The sequence below is a fragment of the Tachysurus fulvidraco genome, chromosome 5, assembly GCF_022655615.1.
Source record: "Tachysurus fulvidraco isolate hzauxx_2018 chromosome 5, HZAU_PFXX_2.0, whole genome shotgun sequence".
NCBI classification, from domain to species: domain Eukaryota; kingdom Metazoa; phylum Chordata; class Actinopteri; order Siluriformes; family Bagridae; genus Tachysurus; species Tachysurus fulvidraco.
In genome coordinates this window covers 4,664,411-4,683,369 of record NC_062522.1, presented here as the reverse complement: position 1 = coordinate 4,683,369, position 18,959 = coordinate 4,664,411, and the positions used below count along the sequence as shown (strand labels likewise).

Below are 18,959 nucleotides of genomic sequence, written 5' to 3'. Positions count from 1 at the left end.
TTTCTCCTCTTATGGACGCTCCTGGAGGACCAACGGGTCCCTCGGGTCCCCTGGGGCCCTCACGCCCAGGAGTGCCATCACGACCCTGAAACACACACACGTATATTAATGAATCACGAAAAGCATAAAATCATAATTTTATGCAGGAAATAAATGATAACTCACAGGGTCTCCTTTCCTCCCAGGCACTCCATCACTTCCTCTCTCACCCTGAACACAATTTTATCAGCATCAATAAGACGGAGTAAGATGAATATGTCATCCTTTACTTTACTATTATCAATACTGAGAAATAATGTCTGATTAATATTTAATCATTTACACTGAGCACTTTATTAGGAGCACCTGTACACCTCATTCTTTACCTCACTGTCTACATAAAAAAAAAACAAGCAGCTTGGGGTAAAGTTTACATCAACCAGCGGAATGGGGCAAAAGGGCAGTGTGATATCAGTGCATGATTGTTGGGGACAAATGGGATCTCCAGGGATTTTCTCACACAACTTTAGAGTCTGCAGAGTTTACACAAAATGCTGGAATAAAAACAAACACCTTGTTGTTGAGAGCGGTCAAAGGTCATTGTGTTTCTGTCATGATGGCGTAGACAATTCCCTGATCCTTATCCAGTGTCCAATGTCAAACTTGCTCCTTACCTGTTTTTTTGTCTAATGTTTTTGTCTTGTGGTGTAAGGAACTGCGAAAGCTTCAACGGAGCAAAATCAGAGCCATACGCAGGGAAAGCGACAGACAGGGTTTTTATTCAATCACAGGAAACAGACATGGAACTAAAAACATGGAACAAATCTGAAACCGAAAGCAGGGGACAGAATGAGGCAGAGACGACGACTCAGCAAACATGTACACGAGACAACGGATATACATAGGGAGAAAAATCAAGGGAACATGAGAAACAGGTGTGCGGAGGCGGGAACGGAATCAGGATGGGCGGGGCAACGCATGTGAGACACAATATAAACAAAGGCACATGGCAAGGGATAACAACAGCCCCTGTCCTCAAACACCCTCTGCTGTTCCCACCAGGAATTTCCCAACATCCGGACAAATGGTTTCATGTTTTCGCTTTTGTCTTTGTTATTTTGTATTTCAGTCATCTCATTTTTTCACCAGTGTTTCCATGTAATTTTTTCTAATTGTTACTTTTAAATAAACCCCGAGTTCGTTATGCTGTCCCTGTATCGAGGCACCGCTTCATGATGGCTACGCTAACTTTGTTTGTGTCTGTGCTGTGTTGAGCTGCACAGGGTGGACGTCGAGGTGGTTGAGCTACAACAGGAGAAGAAGACCATGATACTGTTTCTGTACAACCAGGATCAGAACGATGAGGCTACACTTAACACAAACTCATTACTGTGTTCTTTCTCAAGTGCTGGGTGAGTGTATGTCTGATTAGTCACATTAGTACACACACATTACCTTCTGCCCCAGTTCCCCTTTCTGACCCTTTAAAAAAACAGAAATGAACAATGATCAGAACAGGACTGAAATAACAATGGAATTCTAAACTGATAAACTGTGTGTGTGTGTGTGTGTGTGTGTGTGTGTGTGTGTGTGTGTGTGTGTGTGTGTGTGTGTGTGTGGTTTGTGTAGTGTGTGTGTGTGTGTGTGTGTGTGTGTGTGTGTAGTGTGGTGACTTACCGGTGGGCATTGAACAGTACATCCTTCAGGTCCTGGACCCTATTCCAAAATAGCAGAGACAGAAAAAGGTAAACACGGAGTGCATTTGTGGAAGTTCCTCACAATTTGTGGTGCTTTTCACACTATTGGAGTCGTCAATAATCTGGACACATGAAACAAGTGTGTTAGAATGTTTTTACACCTATTAGCCAAGGTCCTGATTCTGAATCAGTAAAAATCTAGTTTGGTTTCTTACTGCAGGTTTTTAAAGGCACAATCAAAACATGTAGAAATGTGGAAATGCAGAAAACACTGTTAAATATCACTCAATACATTCAATACTCTCATTATTGTAGTGTTAGGAATCACGTGCACTTATCTCCGTCGGTCCTTTAGCTCAGTTTAGCGGCTCATGTCTACAGTCTGCTTGGTTTACTTCCTGCATTTGACTCGATACAGGATTGAATCGCTTTCTTACTGCCAACAAACCGCACTAGAACCGTACAGAGTCCAGCTTATGACGACTGTCTCACACAGTTGTTTTGGTTTGCACCAAAGTTTTATTAGCTTGTCCTTAAGGGTTCATTCCAAAAGGACGCTTGCCCTAAAAGATGATGACTTATGGGTAAATTGGGGTATTGTATCTTGAGGTATGTTGCAAACACACTGACACAAAGAGTGAGCGAGTGAGTGAGAGCGAGAGAGAATGAACAATGAGAGTGTGTCTAACCGGGACAACCGTTCCTCTCGCGAAGCCACAGAGCATCTCTGCTAGCTCAGGTTGGAGTCTGTAGAGATCATCTGCATCTCGAGCCTGCAGCAGATTCTGAGTGCTGCTGTCTGTAACCGAAGCCAGCAGCTCGTCCGAGTTCGCTCGCCCGAGTCCGACGGCCAGCACCGCCACACCTGAGACACAAAAAAACACCTGAGAATCAAACATCGTTGTCATCCACCTTTTTCATATCATAATGATATCAAAGAGCCACACGACACATCGCCATCGTAGAGAATTCATGTAGAAGCCCTGAGATTTACACCCACAGTATTAAACCATCTTAAGCTTTACATATCTGTCTGTTTAAGTAAAGTTTTTCTCAGTATGTCCATGTTAAATTGTCCCAAAGTGGACAAAGAGACCAGAAGTTGATTCATCCACGATAGTTCATTTGCACTTAAAAGCACTTAAAACACTACAGCAGTATTTAAATATAAATAAATAAATAGCTTTTACCCCAAAAGTGTTGATTTCTAACGAGATCCAGAGCAGATTCTGCACAAACGTACCAGAATATGGATATTTATAGTATTTATTACTATATCATATATATATATATATATATATATATATATATATATATATATATATATATATATATATATATATATATATATAGGTGAAAATCCGCAAAGTAGGATTGGCCCTAAGTTTGACCTTTTCACTGATGGTCATCATCTTCCTCTTCCTCTTTGGCTCACTAGAGGAACCTTTCGCAGGGGCACGCCGCTTAGGAGGCATTGCAAGGGCTTAACGAAAAGTTAATTTCGAACACAATACGCGAGACACAGTTGACAGCGTGAACGAGAGTGGCGAGATACAAGGGAAGAAGCTGGGAGAGGATGCGATGATACGCAGCCAATCAGCTCAGATCTCGAGTGCCCGTGGGTATGTACAAAGCCTCTGGGAGAGTTTCTCTCTTTGTCTGGCATCCTGGGAAACCGTTTTTATTTTTATTTTTCGATGAATATTTTTTAAAAATCAGTGATGCACGTGGCTGAGGTTACGTTAAACCATTTAGCAGAATTTTGACGCATTCCCATAATTGGCCAGTGTTACACTAGAAATCACCCTTAACATCCTTAGATTCATAGCCATAAACTATTTATTAATGGTCATGTATAAAACAAGGGTGATGTAGATTCCAGAAAGATCTATCTACACAACCTTTGAGTTTACTAGCCTGCTAGCTAGCTAGCTTATCTCAAGTTAGCCATGAATGCGACTCACCCGAATCTCTAAGTGCAGTCGCAGGACGGCGGACATCGTCTTCAGATTTCCTGTCAGTGATGATAACAACCACGCCCGGAACGCCAGGCCTTCGACCCGCACTCGAACTCAAGAGATACTGCCGTGTGAACGTCAAGGCCTGACCTGGACACACACAAACAAAAGGTAGTTTTAAAAAAGTTCTGGTAAGGAAATCAGGGTTAAACAATAAAACAAACAAAAACTGTAAGTGAGTGAGTTAGTGAGCGTCATGAATATTCACACACATACACACACACACACACACACACACACACACACACACACACACACACACACACACACACACACGTAAACACACCTATATTATTTCCTGTTCTGTCAGTAAATGAGGTGGACAAAATCTCCCGCAGAAGGCTTTCCCTGTTGCTATGCCGACTGAGCAGGAAGCGCACTTTGGGTTCAGCGCCGTAGACCACCACCGCCACCTGAAGGAAGAAATCAGTCGATACAGCAGCGTAGTTAGAGCTTTACCTCAGTAAAGCAAGTAATGTGGATGCTGACAAGAGATGCTGACTTGGCAAGTTCTCACCACAGCTGTGTGCGTTTCCTCTGATTCTAAATCTCAGACTCAGCAGCTTTGTTTCCACTGTACAATTTCACGGCATATTATACATTCTAACATAACAGCCTTCTTACACCTTCACGCCTCTTTCTTCATTTATCCAGGTAAGAGACCCACCTGTGAGTCCCGGGCCCCGATGGAGGCAAGAGATCCGGCTGCGCTGGTAAGCAACGACAAAATGGGTTCCTCTAAAGCAGAGCGATCCCGAGTGGCAGGGACCACGAAAACCACATCCAAACGCCCATCCACACACACTGAGAGAGAGAGTGAGAGAAAGAAAAAGAGAGAGAGAAAAAAATAAAAAATGGGGTTCAATTATCAACACTTACACACATTACACTGTAAAACAACTAACCAAGGTATAGGACCCTTGTGTCCTTACAACCGGACAGGAGGAAATTGTTTCATTTTATTGGGTGCTGCATGAATAAGGCCATCCTTAAAAAATATGCTTGTTTGCCGTAACCCGACCAACCCTGTCAATTTTGGCCCGACTTTTTTTTTTGCTTTAAGTCCGACCGACTTGCCGGTTGTAAAATTTGCGTTAAGACCGACCAATTTTTTTTTTACTTTTCAAACAACTAATACAAAAGCAATAAAATAATAATAATTATATTTTAGTAAGTATTGTAAATATATAAATTGCCTAGGCATACATACAAACGAAGGCTACGTTCTTTCTTTTAAATAAAAACCGGTGAAGTCATCTATGTTTACACTATTGGTTAACGAATGTCACACTATGGCCTGTGCGTTCGCTTCGTCTCATTCACTGTCAGAGTCAACGGTTCGCGCTTGGTAATGATGGCTGTGACTGCAGTAAACAAAATGACAACAGTAAAGTCATACGGGTTCGGGCACCATAATACATCTAAAAAATTCATTAAAACAGATCGACACCAGTTTAACTTGGCACGAAGTTCTGGAAAAACTGTGCCCAGATCTTTTCCCATGCCTTCTCCCGTCTAGTCTAACCGTGACCGTGACGACTGACTTGAATAAACATGATTTGACAAAGATTTCAATTTGTTTGTGGTCTATATAGCCTGCATCAAAATGAGGTTTGCGATGATGCGCCCGAAGGCACGGGTTGAAGACCCAGTCAGTGACGTCACGATATGCTAATTTGTTTAAAGTCATACAGTACCTACGCAATCACCATCACCAAAACTGTACTTTTTTTTTACATTGAAACTTGGAAAAAAAAATTATTGACCTACCTACCGACCCTTTTTTTTTTACTGTTACTGCAAACCGAAATATTTTTCCGATGGCTTAATATATGAGTGAAATGACAAATGATGACATATGATTGAAATGAAAAGCTTCTTGACTTGACTTGGACACTACAGGAGCTCTAATGCCTAATGTGTGAAGGATTGATGAAAGAGTGAAAGTGTGGCTTGGGATTTCTCCATTGGAGAAACTTTGGGAAAAATATCCATCAAGTCTCGTGTACTGTAGTACGACACAATTCCTGTTGACTTTGCATCAATATATTGAGAAAACCTTCGGTGTCCCAATGATATAAAACTGATCAGAATGAGTAAAACAAAGCAATCTCAATCGTATAAATGTACAGATTGACATTCGTTGTCAAATTTGGGCTAAAATGATAAACTATAAAACACATCTTGGTATCTGGATTAATTCCAGCACTTCCTGTTTCTATTTTATTCTGGATCCTGATTGGTCAGAAAAAGTTGATTAATTGTCTACACCAGCAGCTCTGACAGCACTAGGTGGCAGCGTACAACTAAAACCTTTTTTAAAGTATTTAGACATATTTTGAAACCAATCACGAATATCCGACAAGAAAAACTGTTGCTACTTCATCAGAATTTGCTGATTTGAGCCCATTTCAAAAATAGACTGGTGAATGGAAATGGACTTATTGGTCATTTCTAATTGGTATAAACACACAAACTTTTTTGGGGGCTGTGAGTCTGATTTAAAGTGAGTCAGGACTCATGTTGTTCTTTCAGTGTGTTTTAGACGTGTGTTTTTCCCTCTGTCTGAACCTTAGTGTTTAGTGAACACTGAATTTTAGTGTTGAAGATCAATTTGAGCTGCTTTTTAGATGAACACTCGGAGCATCTCAGAGTGCAGGAATGGGTTTGATATCAACATTTACTCTGAACATACAAACATCTCTGTGGAAATAAAATAACCAGATTTTTTTTTTTTAGAACTTTTCTGTGAAAATATTGTCCCTAGTATTCTAGAGAAAAACAGAAATACTGATGAAACACTACAAATTCTTAAAGTCCAGCGTGCTCCACAGCAACAAGAACCGAAAGCTTAAGCAGTCAGAGATAAACAATAATAATAAGTCTGTAACCTGTGCGCTCTTCCACGACAGACTCGAGTCCGGTGTAATCATAGAAGACGGGCTGCACGGTGAAACGGTACCGGCTGCCCAGTCTCAGGTTCGTCACACGGAACGAGTTGGTTGTATCAGGGAGAGTGAGAGACTGGATGCTATCTGGGTCTGAAACCAACAAAATACTGTTACACACACACACACACACACACACACACACACACACACACACACACACACACACACACACACATATACACTCAAACACATTTTCAATTTATTTCACCAAGCTCCATTTTTCACCTCTTTCATCCTGCCATCGCAGTACATATCGAGTGGCACCTGAGAGGGGTTTCCACGCCAGCAGTACAGAATTCTGGGTAATGTCTTCCACCCTGAAGTCTGTTACAGACTGCCTGGAAGCTGAGAGAGAGTGACATAAGAACAGGGAGTTGAGTGAGGTGTGAAGAGTGAACATGAACATGAGAATGTGGTTTTCTGTTATCACTCTGTACCAGTGGACTGTGTGATGGTGACCGGTTGACCTTCTCTGCCATTCAGCACAGCAGCCAGTCTGACGGTGTAAGTCAGTCCAGGACGAAGTCCTTCCAGCGTGTATGAGGTCAGGTCTCGATTGACCAGATGACTCGATTCACTTTCACCTGAGATGAGAAAACGGAAGTACATGTACAGGTGCTGAAGGTCAACTGGGTCGTTCTCTGAGTGTTGCTACTGGACTGTTGATATTCTGTTTTTTTTTCTCGTTTAAACATTTGCATCATGTTATAATTGAAAGTGTTTATTTAAGCCCCCTGGTGTTTATACACCAATGTTGTTGCATTTGAGTTCTGCTTGGCGGCTGAAGTGTGTCATAAGCTTCACAGTTGGAGCTGTTTACCTTGTGAGGAGCTCCAGTAGATTCTGTATCCATCAGCTCCTCTCACTGCTCTCCATACGATACGCAGTGATCCAGGAGCTACCTGTTCAACACGAACTCCCTCTGGTCGCTCATCATACACCGGACCTGAAAAACACACACACACACACACACATTGTCCCAATCACATTGTCATGTTATGTCAGCAGTTATGTCTGATGGACACACACTCACCTGTGGTGACCTTGACAGAAACCGGAGGTCCTTCTCTGTTCTGGACCAGAGCCACGACCTGAACGTCATACTGAGATTCTCCTTCCAGTTGTTTCAGATCCACAGATGTTATATTGCCACCAACCAGCTGAGACAGCTCTTGTCCACCTACACACGCACACACACACACACACACACACACACACACACACACACACACACACACACACACACACACACACACACACACACACCAAATCAACAACAGGTTCCTCGACAGCATGAAACTGATACAGGTCCACATAAACTCCAGCTTGGTCTGACACAAAAACATACAGATAACACTATCATTCTGATTTACTACACAAATCTGCTATCAGGTGACACGATGTGACATCATCCTAGTGTATGATGTTGCTGTTAATGAACACAAAATGTGAAACAAAAGGTTAAATTTTACCATTAACAAACAAAACAACGCAGACTGCAAACTGTTACGGTGAAAAAAAAATCACAAATTCAGCATCTTCACACAATACAAGTAACCTGATAAAGCCTGTTAAATATAAACGCTAGCCTATACTGTAGCTACAGTACATCTTCACATTAGCAACTCAAACAAATATCTTGTAGATCTCTTTGTTTCATGCTGCCATTGGATTTAAAAAGAAAAAACATCCTCACTCACCATCAGATCTTTTCCAGATCACCCTGTATGCTGTTGCCCCCTGAACTCCAACCCAGCTGATCCTCACAAACTCCCCTCGAGTCTCATGTTGTACACCGGTAACACGTCCGACCTCTGTAACTGAGCAAGGGAAGCACAGAGTGTGTGTTTAACCGCATGTCAGAAGTGTATTCAGCTAATATTAACACTATTAATATTTTATATCGTTTTTAAGTTGTTATTATTATAACAATATTAAAATTACTGACCTTTTAAAAGTGACACTTTAAAAATTTATTTGAATCTTTCCACAAATGTATTCAATTAAAATGTGCAATATTATGTATTGTGTAATATGAGTCTCTTTCTATACTTATTTCTGTATTAAAATGTCTTTATGCAATTAAAATGATAAAACTTCAGACTTCTACACAGCTGCTTAAGTCGATTTAGTGTCGATGATGAGAATCTCCTGCCTGCTAGTTCCTGTCTTCAGTAGAAGCATCAGAAAAACATCGCCTAATCCAGGATTATTTTTTTTTTTTACTTATTTATTTATTTGTTTGTTTATTTATTTATTCATTTTCATTTTTTCATAGAACATGCAAACTGAAGAAGGAGATAGTGTGGCTTGACTTTGCTGATGTAAGAAACATACGAGAACTTAAAAATGAACATAAATAAGATGATGGCGAGTATAAAAATGATATATAAAAAAAATTATCCAGACAACATGACTATTATATTTAGGGATGTGGTAGCCTAGTGGTTAAAGTGTTGGACTACCAACAGGAAGGTTGTGAGTTTAATTCCCACGTCCACCAGGCAGCCACTGCTGGGCCCCTGAGCAAGGCCCTTAACCCTCACTTGCTCAAATGAGATAAAAATGTAATTCGCTCTGGATATCAACACTGTGAGCGCTTAAGTCCACTCTGAACACACTCCTGTATCTTCTACTGTGAGCTGTGTGTGTTCAGACCTGTCCTGGTGTTCTGAGTGGCAGCTGGTCCCTCACGAGAGCCAATCAGTGCAGAGAGAGATATTTTGTAGGCGGCGCCTTGCTGTAGCCCGCTGATGGTGTAGGACGTGACACCGGCAGATACTATCTGAGAGTCTTCAGTTCCTGTGGGTAGAAAAGACAGAATACTTGATTATATGATAAAGTACTGCGAACTGAAAAGAAATTAGTTTTATTGTTAATTGCAACAGAAACCGTGACCTCATTTCCTGCCTACCATCGGTACGATGCCAGGTGATTTTGTAACCCGTCGCTCTGGATACAGGATCCCATGATATGCGAATCCATGTGGAACCGATGTCAAGAAACCGTAAACCTGTGACTGTCCCAACGTAGCCGTTTGTCCTGGTAGAGAGAGTCTCCACGTCTCCGAGCTGACTGTCAATCATAGCAGCCACGCCCACAATGACAGAATCATCAGGCTGAAGACGTTCTATAGTGTAGGAAGTGACATCTCCATTGAGCTCATGGAACTGCTCAGGATCTGTGTGTGTGTGTGAGAGAGAGAGAGAGAGAGAGAGAGAGAGAGAGAGAGAGAGAGAGAGAGAGAGAGAGAGAGAGAGAGAGAGAGAGTGAGAGAGAGAGAGAGTGAGAGAGAGAGGGGAATTATTGATTATCTCACAGGGATACTGCAGACTTCATAAAGTATTATCTGACTTCATAGAAGGATGATCTTATGTTCCTTCTATAACTTATAATAAATGATCGTTTCTATAGTAACAGGCTCGTTTCACAGAGACATGAGGAGGTTTTTTGTGGAGTGGTGATTATGGAACATTTATGGAAGGAGTCTCCAGTGTCAGTGCTTTCTAACAGCCAGAGGTGAAGCTCTAGCACGTAATATAACCAGCTGTGTTTTTTTTTTGTTTTATTAAGTTCTTATATATAGTTCGGATAAGCGGTAGGAAATGAATGAATGAAAGTTCTTATATAGCTCTCAACAACGAGGGTGGTTGGATGGATGGATGGATGGATGGATGGATGGATGGATGGATGGATGGATGGATGGATGGATGGATGGATGGATGGATGGATGGATGGATGGATGGATGGGCCAATATATAAACAGATACATATTACGTATAAATTGTCCTTCAGGTTCTAATAGAATGAGTGTGACTATCTAGTCCCCTAAAAACTAAAAAGGTCAAAGGTGAGTCTGCACATACAAGGATGTATTATACAGTCTTACTGCAGTGGGTACAAAAGACCTTCTGTAACGTTCACTGCTACACCAGGGTGGGATCAGACTCCAGCTGGAATTACTCCTCAACAAGCATGCGGTTTAGAGAGTGAGAAATGTTCTCCATGATGATCAGCAATTTGGACATCACAAATATACAGGTATGACGTGACTTTCTGAAAATATATATTTTTAAATCTGTGGGAAAAGGTAACACACACAGTATAATCAGTTTACTTACTATTTCCTTGTCTCCAGGTGATTCTGTAACCCGTGGCCTCACGGACCAGATTCCAGGCGATCCTGATCCGTCGACTGTTGACATTCACCACACGCAGGTTCGTCACCCTGCCTGGAACCACTGCTGTCTGGAACTCTGTTATACAAACGGATCAGACAGGAATGCAATCACTCACCGACCGATCCATCACTACCTTTCTCCAAACCTTGTGTGTAAATCTACACACATACAATATATTGTTTTCCCTTTACAATGAAGCAGATTATCTGTCACTAAAATAACACCAGGCTTCAGTTCATCATCAGCTTGAAGAGACAAGATCATTCGTCATCCCTTAAGCCTGGCAAACAAGCACGTACTTGTTCTCATGGTTTTAGACAATATTCAAATTAGTCCCAGGCTTCAGAGATCTGCTGAGTCAGATATATAGGATTGGAACATAGCTTTGGAGAAAAATGTTTTGAAAGAATTATTTACAGGAAACATAAATGTAGACATTTGAATGGAAATGTTATACCAAAGAAAGATTTTTTAATGAATTTAAACACAACAGAAAAAATATAAAATGCCATAAAACAAACCAGAGAATAAATCCACTTCAGATAAAGTGGACAGCTGAATCCCCATGACTGTGTATTCTGTTGTATTGTTAAAACCTCTAAAGACTGTTTTTGTCATGTTTATACCAGTAAAGATCTACAGGATCTTTGTTCACTCATTTATAGGTGGATCTGGAGTCTTAGATAGAATCCTAGATGAACAGCAGGTAATATAAACACATTCAAACACACACCACAAACCAATCCACATACGAGCATGTTTATCAGGAGGTGAAGGAAAAGTAGAGAACTCAAATGAAACCAACGCAACATGTTAAACACCACAAAGAGAGAAACTGAGCTCAGGATCGAACCCTGGACATAAATATGGTTATACAGTGGTGCTTGGTATCACAAGGAAAATGAGCTACCTCCAAAATCAAACAAAATCTCTGATATTTAGATGATATTTACTGATATTTAACATTTTTAAAATTCAAAACACAAATCACACCAAAATTACTCACACCTAAAAATGCAAACATTGATGAAATATAGTGAAATAAAGCAACAAAACAAAAACTTGATCTTGGGCTTTGACTTTTTCAGATTCAAAAGTCAAAGAATGGCAGAAGATGGAAAAGTCTACACCATGTTTATTTATGCAGTGTAATTCATCCTGTTTATCTATTGTCATGTAGCTAAACACACACACACACACACACACACACACACCTGGTGTGATGTAGATTGTTGCAGAAGGTCCCTCACTGTAGCCCACCAAGGCACTCACACTCACAGAGTAAGACACGCCTTCTGTGAGGTCACGGAGATCAAACGTCGTTTGATTTCCATAAACAACACGTTTTACCTCTGACCCAGCTGGAGAGAAAGATACAAACATCATCAACACACACACAAACACACACATATACACACACACAGACACACACAAGCACACAGACACACACACCCAAAAACACACACACAAACACACACACACACACACACACACACACACACACATACAAACACCACATTTAGCCACACACAGACACACCATAAATACACACATACACCACACACCCACACAAACATTACATAATTATTACTATTAGTATTATTTATATGATATAAAATAATTATTAATGAAACAGCAATATTTGTGAGTAACATTATACATTTTAATATGAATATTGATATTAATCAATGCATCATACAGAAATTTCAGTGTTTAATGGTTATTTTCATTCATTAATTACAAAATAAAATTTTATTTCAATTAATGCTAATAATGTAATTACATGCTATAATACATTATTATACATATAATAAATAATAGCTCATGGTGCTTGCTAAAATGTTGCTATGCTATCCCAGTTGGTTGCTAAGTGGTTGCCAGGATATTCTGGCTGGTTGATATTGTGTTGCTAGGCAGGATATTTGTTGCCAGGTAGTTTCAGTGGTGTTGCTATGTGGTCCTGCATGGTTGCTAAGTGGTTGCTATGATATTCCAGCTGGTTGCTAGGGTGTTGCTAGAAAGGATATGTGTTCCCTGGCGGTCTCAGTGGTGTTGCTATGTGATCCTACATTATTGTTATGATATTCTGACTATTCTGACTGGCTGATAGGGTGGTGCTGTGTTCCCAGTTAGTTTCTAGGCAACATGTGTATTTTCAATGATGTTGCTATGTGGTCCTGGGTGATTGTTAGGTGGTTGATATGATATTCCAACTGGTTGCTAATGTGTTGCTAGGCAGCATGTGTTCCCAGGTGGGTTTAATGGTGTTGCTATGTGGTCTTAGGTGGTTTCTATTCGGACTGGTTGCTAAGGCTTTGCTATGTGGCGCAGGTGGTTTCTATGATGTTGCTATGTGGTCCCCGAACACATCTTTAGTGCCTTGTTCTTAACTGAGATCCATAAACTAAAGAACAGCTAAATGACCTGTAGCTCTTACTTTACAACCTTCTGTAAATTCTTGTTCTGTAAAATGTGTTCTTACACTCAATGTCAGTAATAACAATGCTGTACTGTGTTGCCCCGGTGACCCCGGTCCAGGCCAGCCGTACAGTGCGTCCTGTTATCTCCACCACTCGCAGGTTGGTGACTCGACCGACCAGCGGTAATGCTACACACAGAACACACAGTAAATAAACACCAGAGTGCCAAATACAAACCCATGTAATTAGAAATCCAACAGTTCATATCATCATCATCATCTTCATCACCAAAGTATCCATGTAGGTATATCTTTTTAAATGGTTAATTCCTTTTGAGTACACAACATGCAATACATAAATCTGTGAATAACGTGATGTTTGTTTAATGTTAATATATTTAATCTATTAAAAAATTTTTTACAAATAGTAAATTGCATTTTCATTTCCAAAATAAACTCAAATTTATTAAATAAAATCATTAAAATATTTTAATGCCATACTGGCATTAGTTAGTTTTTTAAGTTATTAAAAAAAATTAAGAAAGTTAATTTAAAAAAAAATCTGATGCATTATGTAGGGAGTAAAATTCCTCAGGATGAAAGTTTTTATTTTCTTATTGTATATTCTATAGAAAGTTGAGGCTTTTGTAAACAGATGGGTTGAGTATTAGATATTAGTGTTTTCAGATTTGTTATTTTTCCTTTTTGTTTCAGAAAATACATTGAAAGTGAACAGAAAGCAATCGCACAATTCTCTGGCCCTGTGTCTGCCTGCGTAATGTTACGTTAACACTGAAGCTGAATTACACAGGAAACGTAACTCATATGCAGCCTTTTTGTATAATTGGGAAAGATTACCACTAATCCAGGATTAAGGAACTCTAATGTAGGTTAAATGTTCATTTCAGTCTGCCAATGAGAAATAGTGCTCAGGAAGTTTATATTGTGAGAGTCACTTTAATTCAGAAGTGACTTCATTATTTGAACACATCGTTTCAGGTAACACACTGAATGTGTGGCTCAAGTAGAGAAAGATATAATGTACACATCCTGTGTGGTGAAATAAACCTCGGCTTGTGGACTGTGTGTGTAGATGAACTGAAGACTTGTTCTATACACACAAGGATTTCTAAGATTTTGGGGTTTGTTTGTTTCCTGACCTGGCGTGGGCTCCTCTCGTCCATCGTACAGTGTGTACAGAGTTATGATGTAATCAGTACTCGGCTGAAGGCCTTTGATCTCGTATCTTGTGGTACTCTGGGGGAAGGTCTGTTTGTGAACTCTGCTGCCTGTAGATAGACACAACAAGAAGGACAGTTTAGGCACTGCTGCATTGTGGGTATTTACCAATAACTGACAAGTTGAGTTCCCGAGAAGGAATTCCGAGATATTCGGTAACTACGAGTTACGACCTCTAGTCAAACGCAACATTCACCAAACTCATAACACAACCTCATAATCACAAAGCTTTATTCATTTCTCAGCATGTGAGTGAGTAATGCAGGGACGTGAACTGTAGCAGAGAAAATATCAGATATCGTGCAGTGTTTATATGTGTTTATGTGTGTTTGTGTGTGTGTGTGTTTGTGTGTGTTTGTGTGACTCACTCTCTCCCTCTTTCCTCCACTCCAGTCGATAGCCCTTGGCATCTTTTATTAAGTTCCAGGTCAGCAGGATGCTGGAAGGTCCAGTTGTAACAGCTCTCAGGACCTGCTGCTCCGCTCGCTCTAAAAGACCAAACACATCATTTATTTTTGTATTTTTTTCTCAGTCTCAGACACACGTTCACACGCATCCCGTCTGTGACTCAGATGTGTTACTAATTCTGTTTTCTGAATCACCAGACAGACAGCGAGTCAGACTCTGAATCAAAAAGGACGTACGCGAGAGTCCGGAACAAGTTCGATTGGGTTTTGGGTTTAGATGCAACAAAGAGATTTTTATCTTAATACTTTTATCTTAATAACACACAAATGTTTTCTGCATGTGAATGAAGACAAGACACTAGGTGTTCTGTTATACATCAGTTAAATTATTTTTGTCCAATGCTAACATGTCACTAGCTTGTTCGGAGTTCTTATTCGGACACGTACGTGTGAATGTCAGAATCAGAGATCACTTTCCATACAGCTTCAAATGAAATATGTTGTGAATAATGTATGTAACAATGTAAAGACAAGATGTAACTCAGGTGAAAGTTTGTTTGTTTGGTTTATGCACATTTTATTCTGAAACCTGAGCTAGCATGTTCATTAAGCTTTATTGTACAGTGCAGATTCACACTCTCCTCACAACAACAGACCTTTGGATTGAGGGGAAAATCAAGGGAAAAGGAAAAAGAGTTTAAAGTATGTCAGAGCACATATACAGAGGGCAGCACAGCAGCTGTTATAATAAAACAAAAAAGATTTGTTTGACCAAAGATTAAAGACGAGATGCTGATAATAATCAAGGGGAAAAAAGGCTAGTTTTTTCGGGATCCATTATACAACATTGTGTATGTGTGTGTTTGTGTGTATTTGTGTGTTCATTTGTGTGCATGTGTTTGTTTGTGTATTTCTGTGTGTGAGTGTTTGTGTGTGTGAGTGTTTGTGTGTCTGTCTGTGTGTGTGTGTGTGTGTGTGTGTGTGTGTGTGTGTGTGTGTGTGTATGTGCGTATTTGTGTGTGTGTGTGTGTGTGTGTGTACGTGTATGTGTGTGTTTTTTGTGTGTGTTTGTATTTGTGTGCGTGTGTGTGTTTGTATTTGTGTGTGTGTGAGAGAGTATTTGTGTGTGTGTTTGTATTTGTGTGTGTGTGTGTGTGTGTGTGTGTGTGTGTGTGTGTGTGTGTGTGTGTGTGTGTGTGTGTGTACCTATTTTAAAGCGTGCATTTGCAGAGGGTCCTTCTGTTTCTCCATTATACAGAGCAATGACTGTGACAATGTACTCAGTGTCTGGTCGCAGATTCACCAGAGTGTGAGCCTCACTGTCACCGCTCACCTCTACAGTGTCTACAACAGTGCCTGAGAGAGAGAGAGAGAGAGAGAGAGAGAGAGAGAGAGAGAGAGAGAGAGAGAGAGAGAGAGAGAGAGAGAGAGAGAGAGAGAGAGAGAGAGAGAGAGAGAGAGAGAGAGAGAGAGAGAGAGAATAATTGAATTAATTAATTGGAGACAGTCAGAGAGAAAGAGAATGAATGAAAGAAAGAGTGATTAAATGAGTTAAAGAGAAAAAAATATAAATGAATGAATGAATGAGAGAGAAATACAAAGAGAGAGAGAATGAGAGCGGGACAGAGAGAGAGAGATGATATCCAAAGTTAAAGTAATACTCTTGTTCTTGACTTTTCTCTTGAGAAACGGTGACATTAGGAATGTAACACAGTACAAACAGGTGATCTGGATGTGAACAACATCCTCAGAGCAGTATTTTAAAACCTCAATTCAGGAATAAATACTAGAAGCTAATAAAGCATGTCATGTTAACATCTTTTCGAACGCTTTGTGTTGGTGTTTTACAATCACAATCACATTCCAGCACTTTTTTGTTGTCTTTTTTCCTTTTAAAGCTTATTTGATTATTCTATCAGTGAAAACTTCTGTGCAGCTTCTGAGGCTGACAACAGAGCTTCAGAAACTTTCTACACAATTGTGAATATTCATTATTTTGTAACCTTTGAGAATGTTTTCTCCCAGGAAACGATCTCCTCTGACCAGAGGCTCTGGACTAGAAGAATAAATCTTGCTTCTGTTGATCTACAGTATAAGATTGTCTGCTGGATTTATCTGGGGCAATAGGGAAGATTCTCAGAGAGCAGCTAGGTTACACTGGGACACAGTTTCACCCTGAACCTATTTGTCTGTGTGTTTGAAAGCTCACCCACAAACGGGCCCCAGACCAGCCTGTATCCTCTGGCACCATTCACTCCTTTCCATCGCACGTTAACGCTGCTGTTTGAGCTTGTGACCACAGAGAGCTGTTGGACTCCTTGTAGACGCACTACACACACACACACACACACACACACACACACACACACAATTAAAACAAATAATTCAGCATACACCATGACATCATTGTATATCAATAATAAATCATGTAATTATAGTAAAAAATGGGAATTTTTTTCTTTGTTACGTTTAGATAACGTCTTTTTTAACCCCGGTTAGAAGAACCCTTTTTATCACCAGGGTTATAAAACTCTGCATTGTTGCAGGATCAGCACGGCTTTTACACTGTTAACTCCACATTGCCGTGATAAACGTGTACAACGTGAAACTGTTACCGACGTTGGAACCTTACGCTTTGTCGCATTAGAACCTGAACCTTGCCTCTGTGCCTCATATTCGATGTTTTGTGCAATCAAAGAAACCCTGCATGTTGAGTAAACAGCAAACAGTCATTTAAAAAGTGTTATTTGTTTAATTTTTATATTTTCTTCTTACTTTCTTGCATTTGTGAATTTCAGGAGCATTCAATCAATCAAGTATGATTTACGTAGCGACTTTATATCTCGTTATTTAAAGCGGATGCCTGCTGGATTTATCCAATCTGGGTTGGTGATGGGAAAATATGTAAATATGTATCAAGGGTTTATGAATGTACAGTGTGAAACATCAGATTATGAAGAGCCAGGATTCAGTGTTAACCCCAGGGAAAGGTGGAGCAGTGTGAAACCTCTAACTACACAACCTGGGATTCACTTTACCCGGGTTTCATGTGTGAAAAGCTCTCATGTGGATGTTTGCTTATTTCCCGCTACACATATATCACTGTATAGTAAACTTCAGTATAGTATGGTATAGTATATGTTCACATGTACTCACGTGTGCTGGCCGTGATCTCAGTGCGTACAATATCGTTACTATCTAACAGAGGAGTCAGAGAGATAACGTATTCTGTGTCCGCCTTTAGACCGTCCAGAGTGACAGAAGTGGCCCCGGGCTCAATAAACTTGTCCCACAGCAAGTGCGCAGGCTCACCTAATGAGAATGTTCCAGGTAATCAGATCAAATCAGATCAGATCAGACAGTCAGACGAGTGTGAAACTACAGCTACAGATAAAGAATACAAAAATTATTGCACATTTTATAACATTTTATATTTATGTGTTAAACAGAGTATTAATGACATTTTTAACCAATTAACCAATAAATATTAATCTGCTAATAATAGAACTTTGTAGAAAATTATTTGGAGTTTGTCCTAACTGTACTATATCGTGAAATAATGGTTGAGAAATAAATTAGACAAAACAAAAGAAATACAACGAACAAAATTCAAATTACATTCAAAACCACAATTAAAAAAATAATCAAATACAGGATTTTCTTCCTCCATGAAAAAGATGTTGCATTTTAAGGCATGTAATCATCTCATTTATTTACCATCATATACATTTATTTTTTATTTCTCCATTTTAAATCATCTCTTGCTTTAATGTTCCGTCATATGTCATATATGTCAGCAAATTAAAAGGTTTTTCCTTCTTCTGTTATTTCCATGTTTTCTAACCCTGATTCAGCACAAAAAAATGTATCGCTCTTTTTTGTCAGCCCTCATTTTCTATCCCGGATTTTTTTTTTAATGGTGGTGGTCTAGACCCTATTCAAAAACTCCGTCTCTGCCTCTCTGACACTTCCACTCGAGATGAATCCTGCAACCCTGGAGGTGTGACCTACATGCAGATAATTTTCTCTAGATGATCTGAACGGGAAACACGACTGAGCCTTGACTAG

General features: G+C 39.8%; 1 protein-coding gene across 3 annotated transcripts in view; it reads right to left on the bottom strand.

Moving 5' to 3' along the window:
* The window catches only part of col7a1 (collagen, type VII, alpha 1), a 117,233-nt gene that overhangs the window by 74,065 nt on the left and 24,209 nt on the right, over positions 1–18,959 (bottom strand). For all 3 annotated transcript variants that reach the window (XM_047813649.1, XM_047813647.1, XM_047813646.1), the window contains exons 10-33: positions 18,048–18,203; positions 17,101–17,220; positions 16,098–16,247; positions 14,853–14,972; positions 14,406–14,534; positions 13,309–13,434; positions 12,041–12,187; positions 10,767–10,901; positions 9,560–9,826; positions 9,304–9,447; positions 8,346–8,465; positions 7,679–7,825; positions 7,466–7,591; positions 7,083–7,229; positions 6,871–6,990; positions 6,586–6,735; positions 4,362–4,498; positions 3,981–4,107; positions 3,641–3,784; positions 2,366–2,541; positions 1,657–1,695; positions 1,435–1,461; positions 166–210; positions 1–85 (exon numbers count right to left, since the gene is read on the bottom strand). The exon at positions 1–85 is cut by the window's left edge and continues 11 nt beyond it. In XM_047813649.1, the coding sequence (XP_047669605.1) occupies positions 1–85; positions 166–210; positions 1,435–1,461; positions 1,657–1,695; positions 2,366–2,541; positions 3,641–3,784; positions 3,981–4,107; positions 4,362–4,498; positions 6,586–6,735; positions 6,871–6,990; positions 7,083–7,229; positions 7,466–7,591; positions 7,679–7,825; positions 8,346–8,465; positions 9,304–9,447; positions 9,560–9,826; positions 10,767–10,901; positions 12,041–12,187; positions 13,309–13,434; positions 14,406–14,534; positions 14,853–14,972; positions 16,098–16,247; positions 17,101–17,220; positions 18,048–18,203 (3,084 nt within the window). The remainder of the gene's footprint in view (positions 86–165; positions 211–1,434; positions 1,462–1,656; positions 1,696–2,365; positions 2,542–3,640; positions 3,785–3,980; positions 4,108–4,361; positions 4,499–6,585; positions 6,736–6,870; positions 6,991–7,082; positions 7,230–7,465; positions 7,592–7,678; positions 7,826–8,345; positions 8,466–9,303; positions 9,448–9,559; positions 9,827–10,766; positions 10,902–12,040; positions 12,188–13,308; positions 13,435–14,405; positions 14,535–14,852; positions 14,973–16,097; positions 16,248–17,100; positions 17,221–18,047; positions 18,204–18,959) is intronic.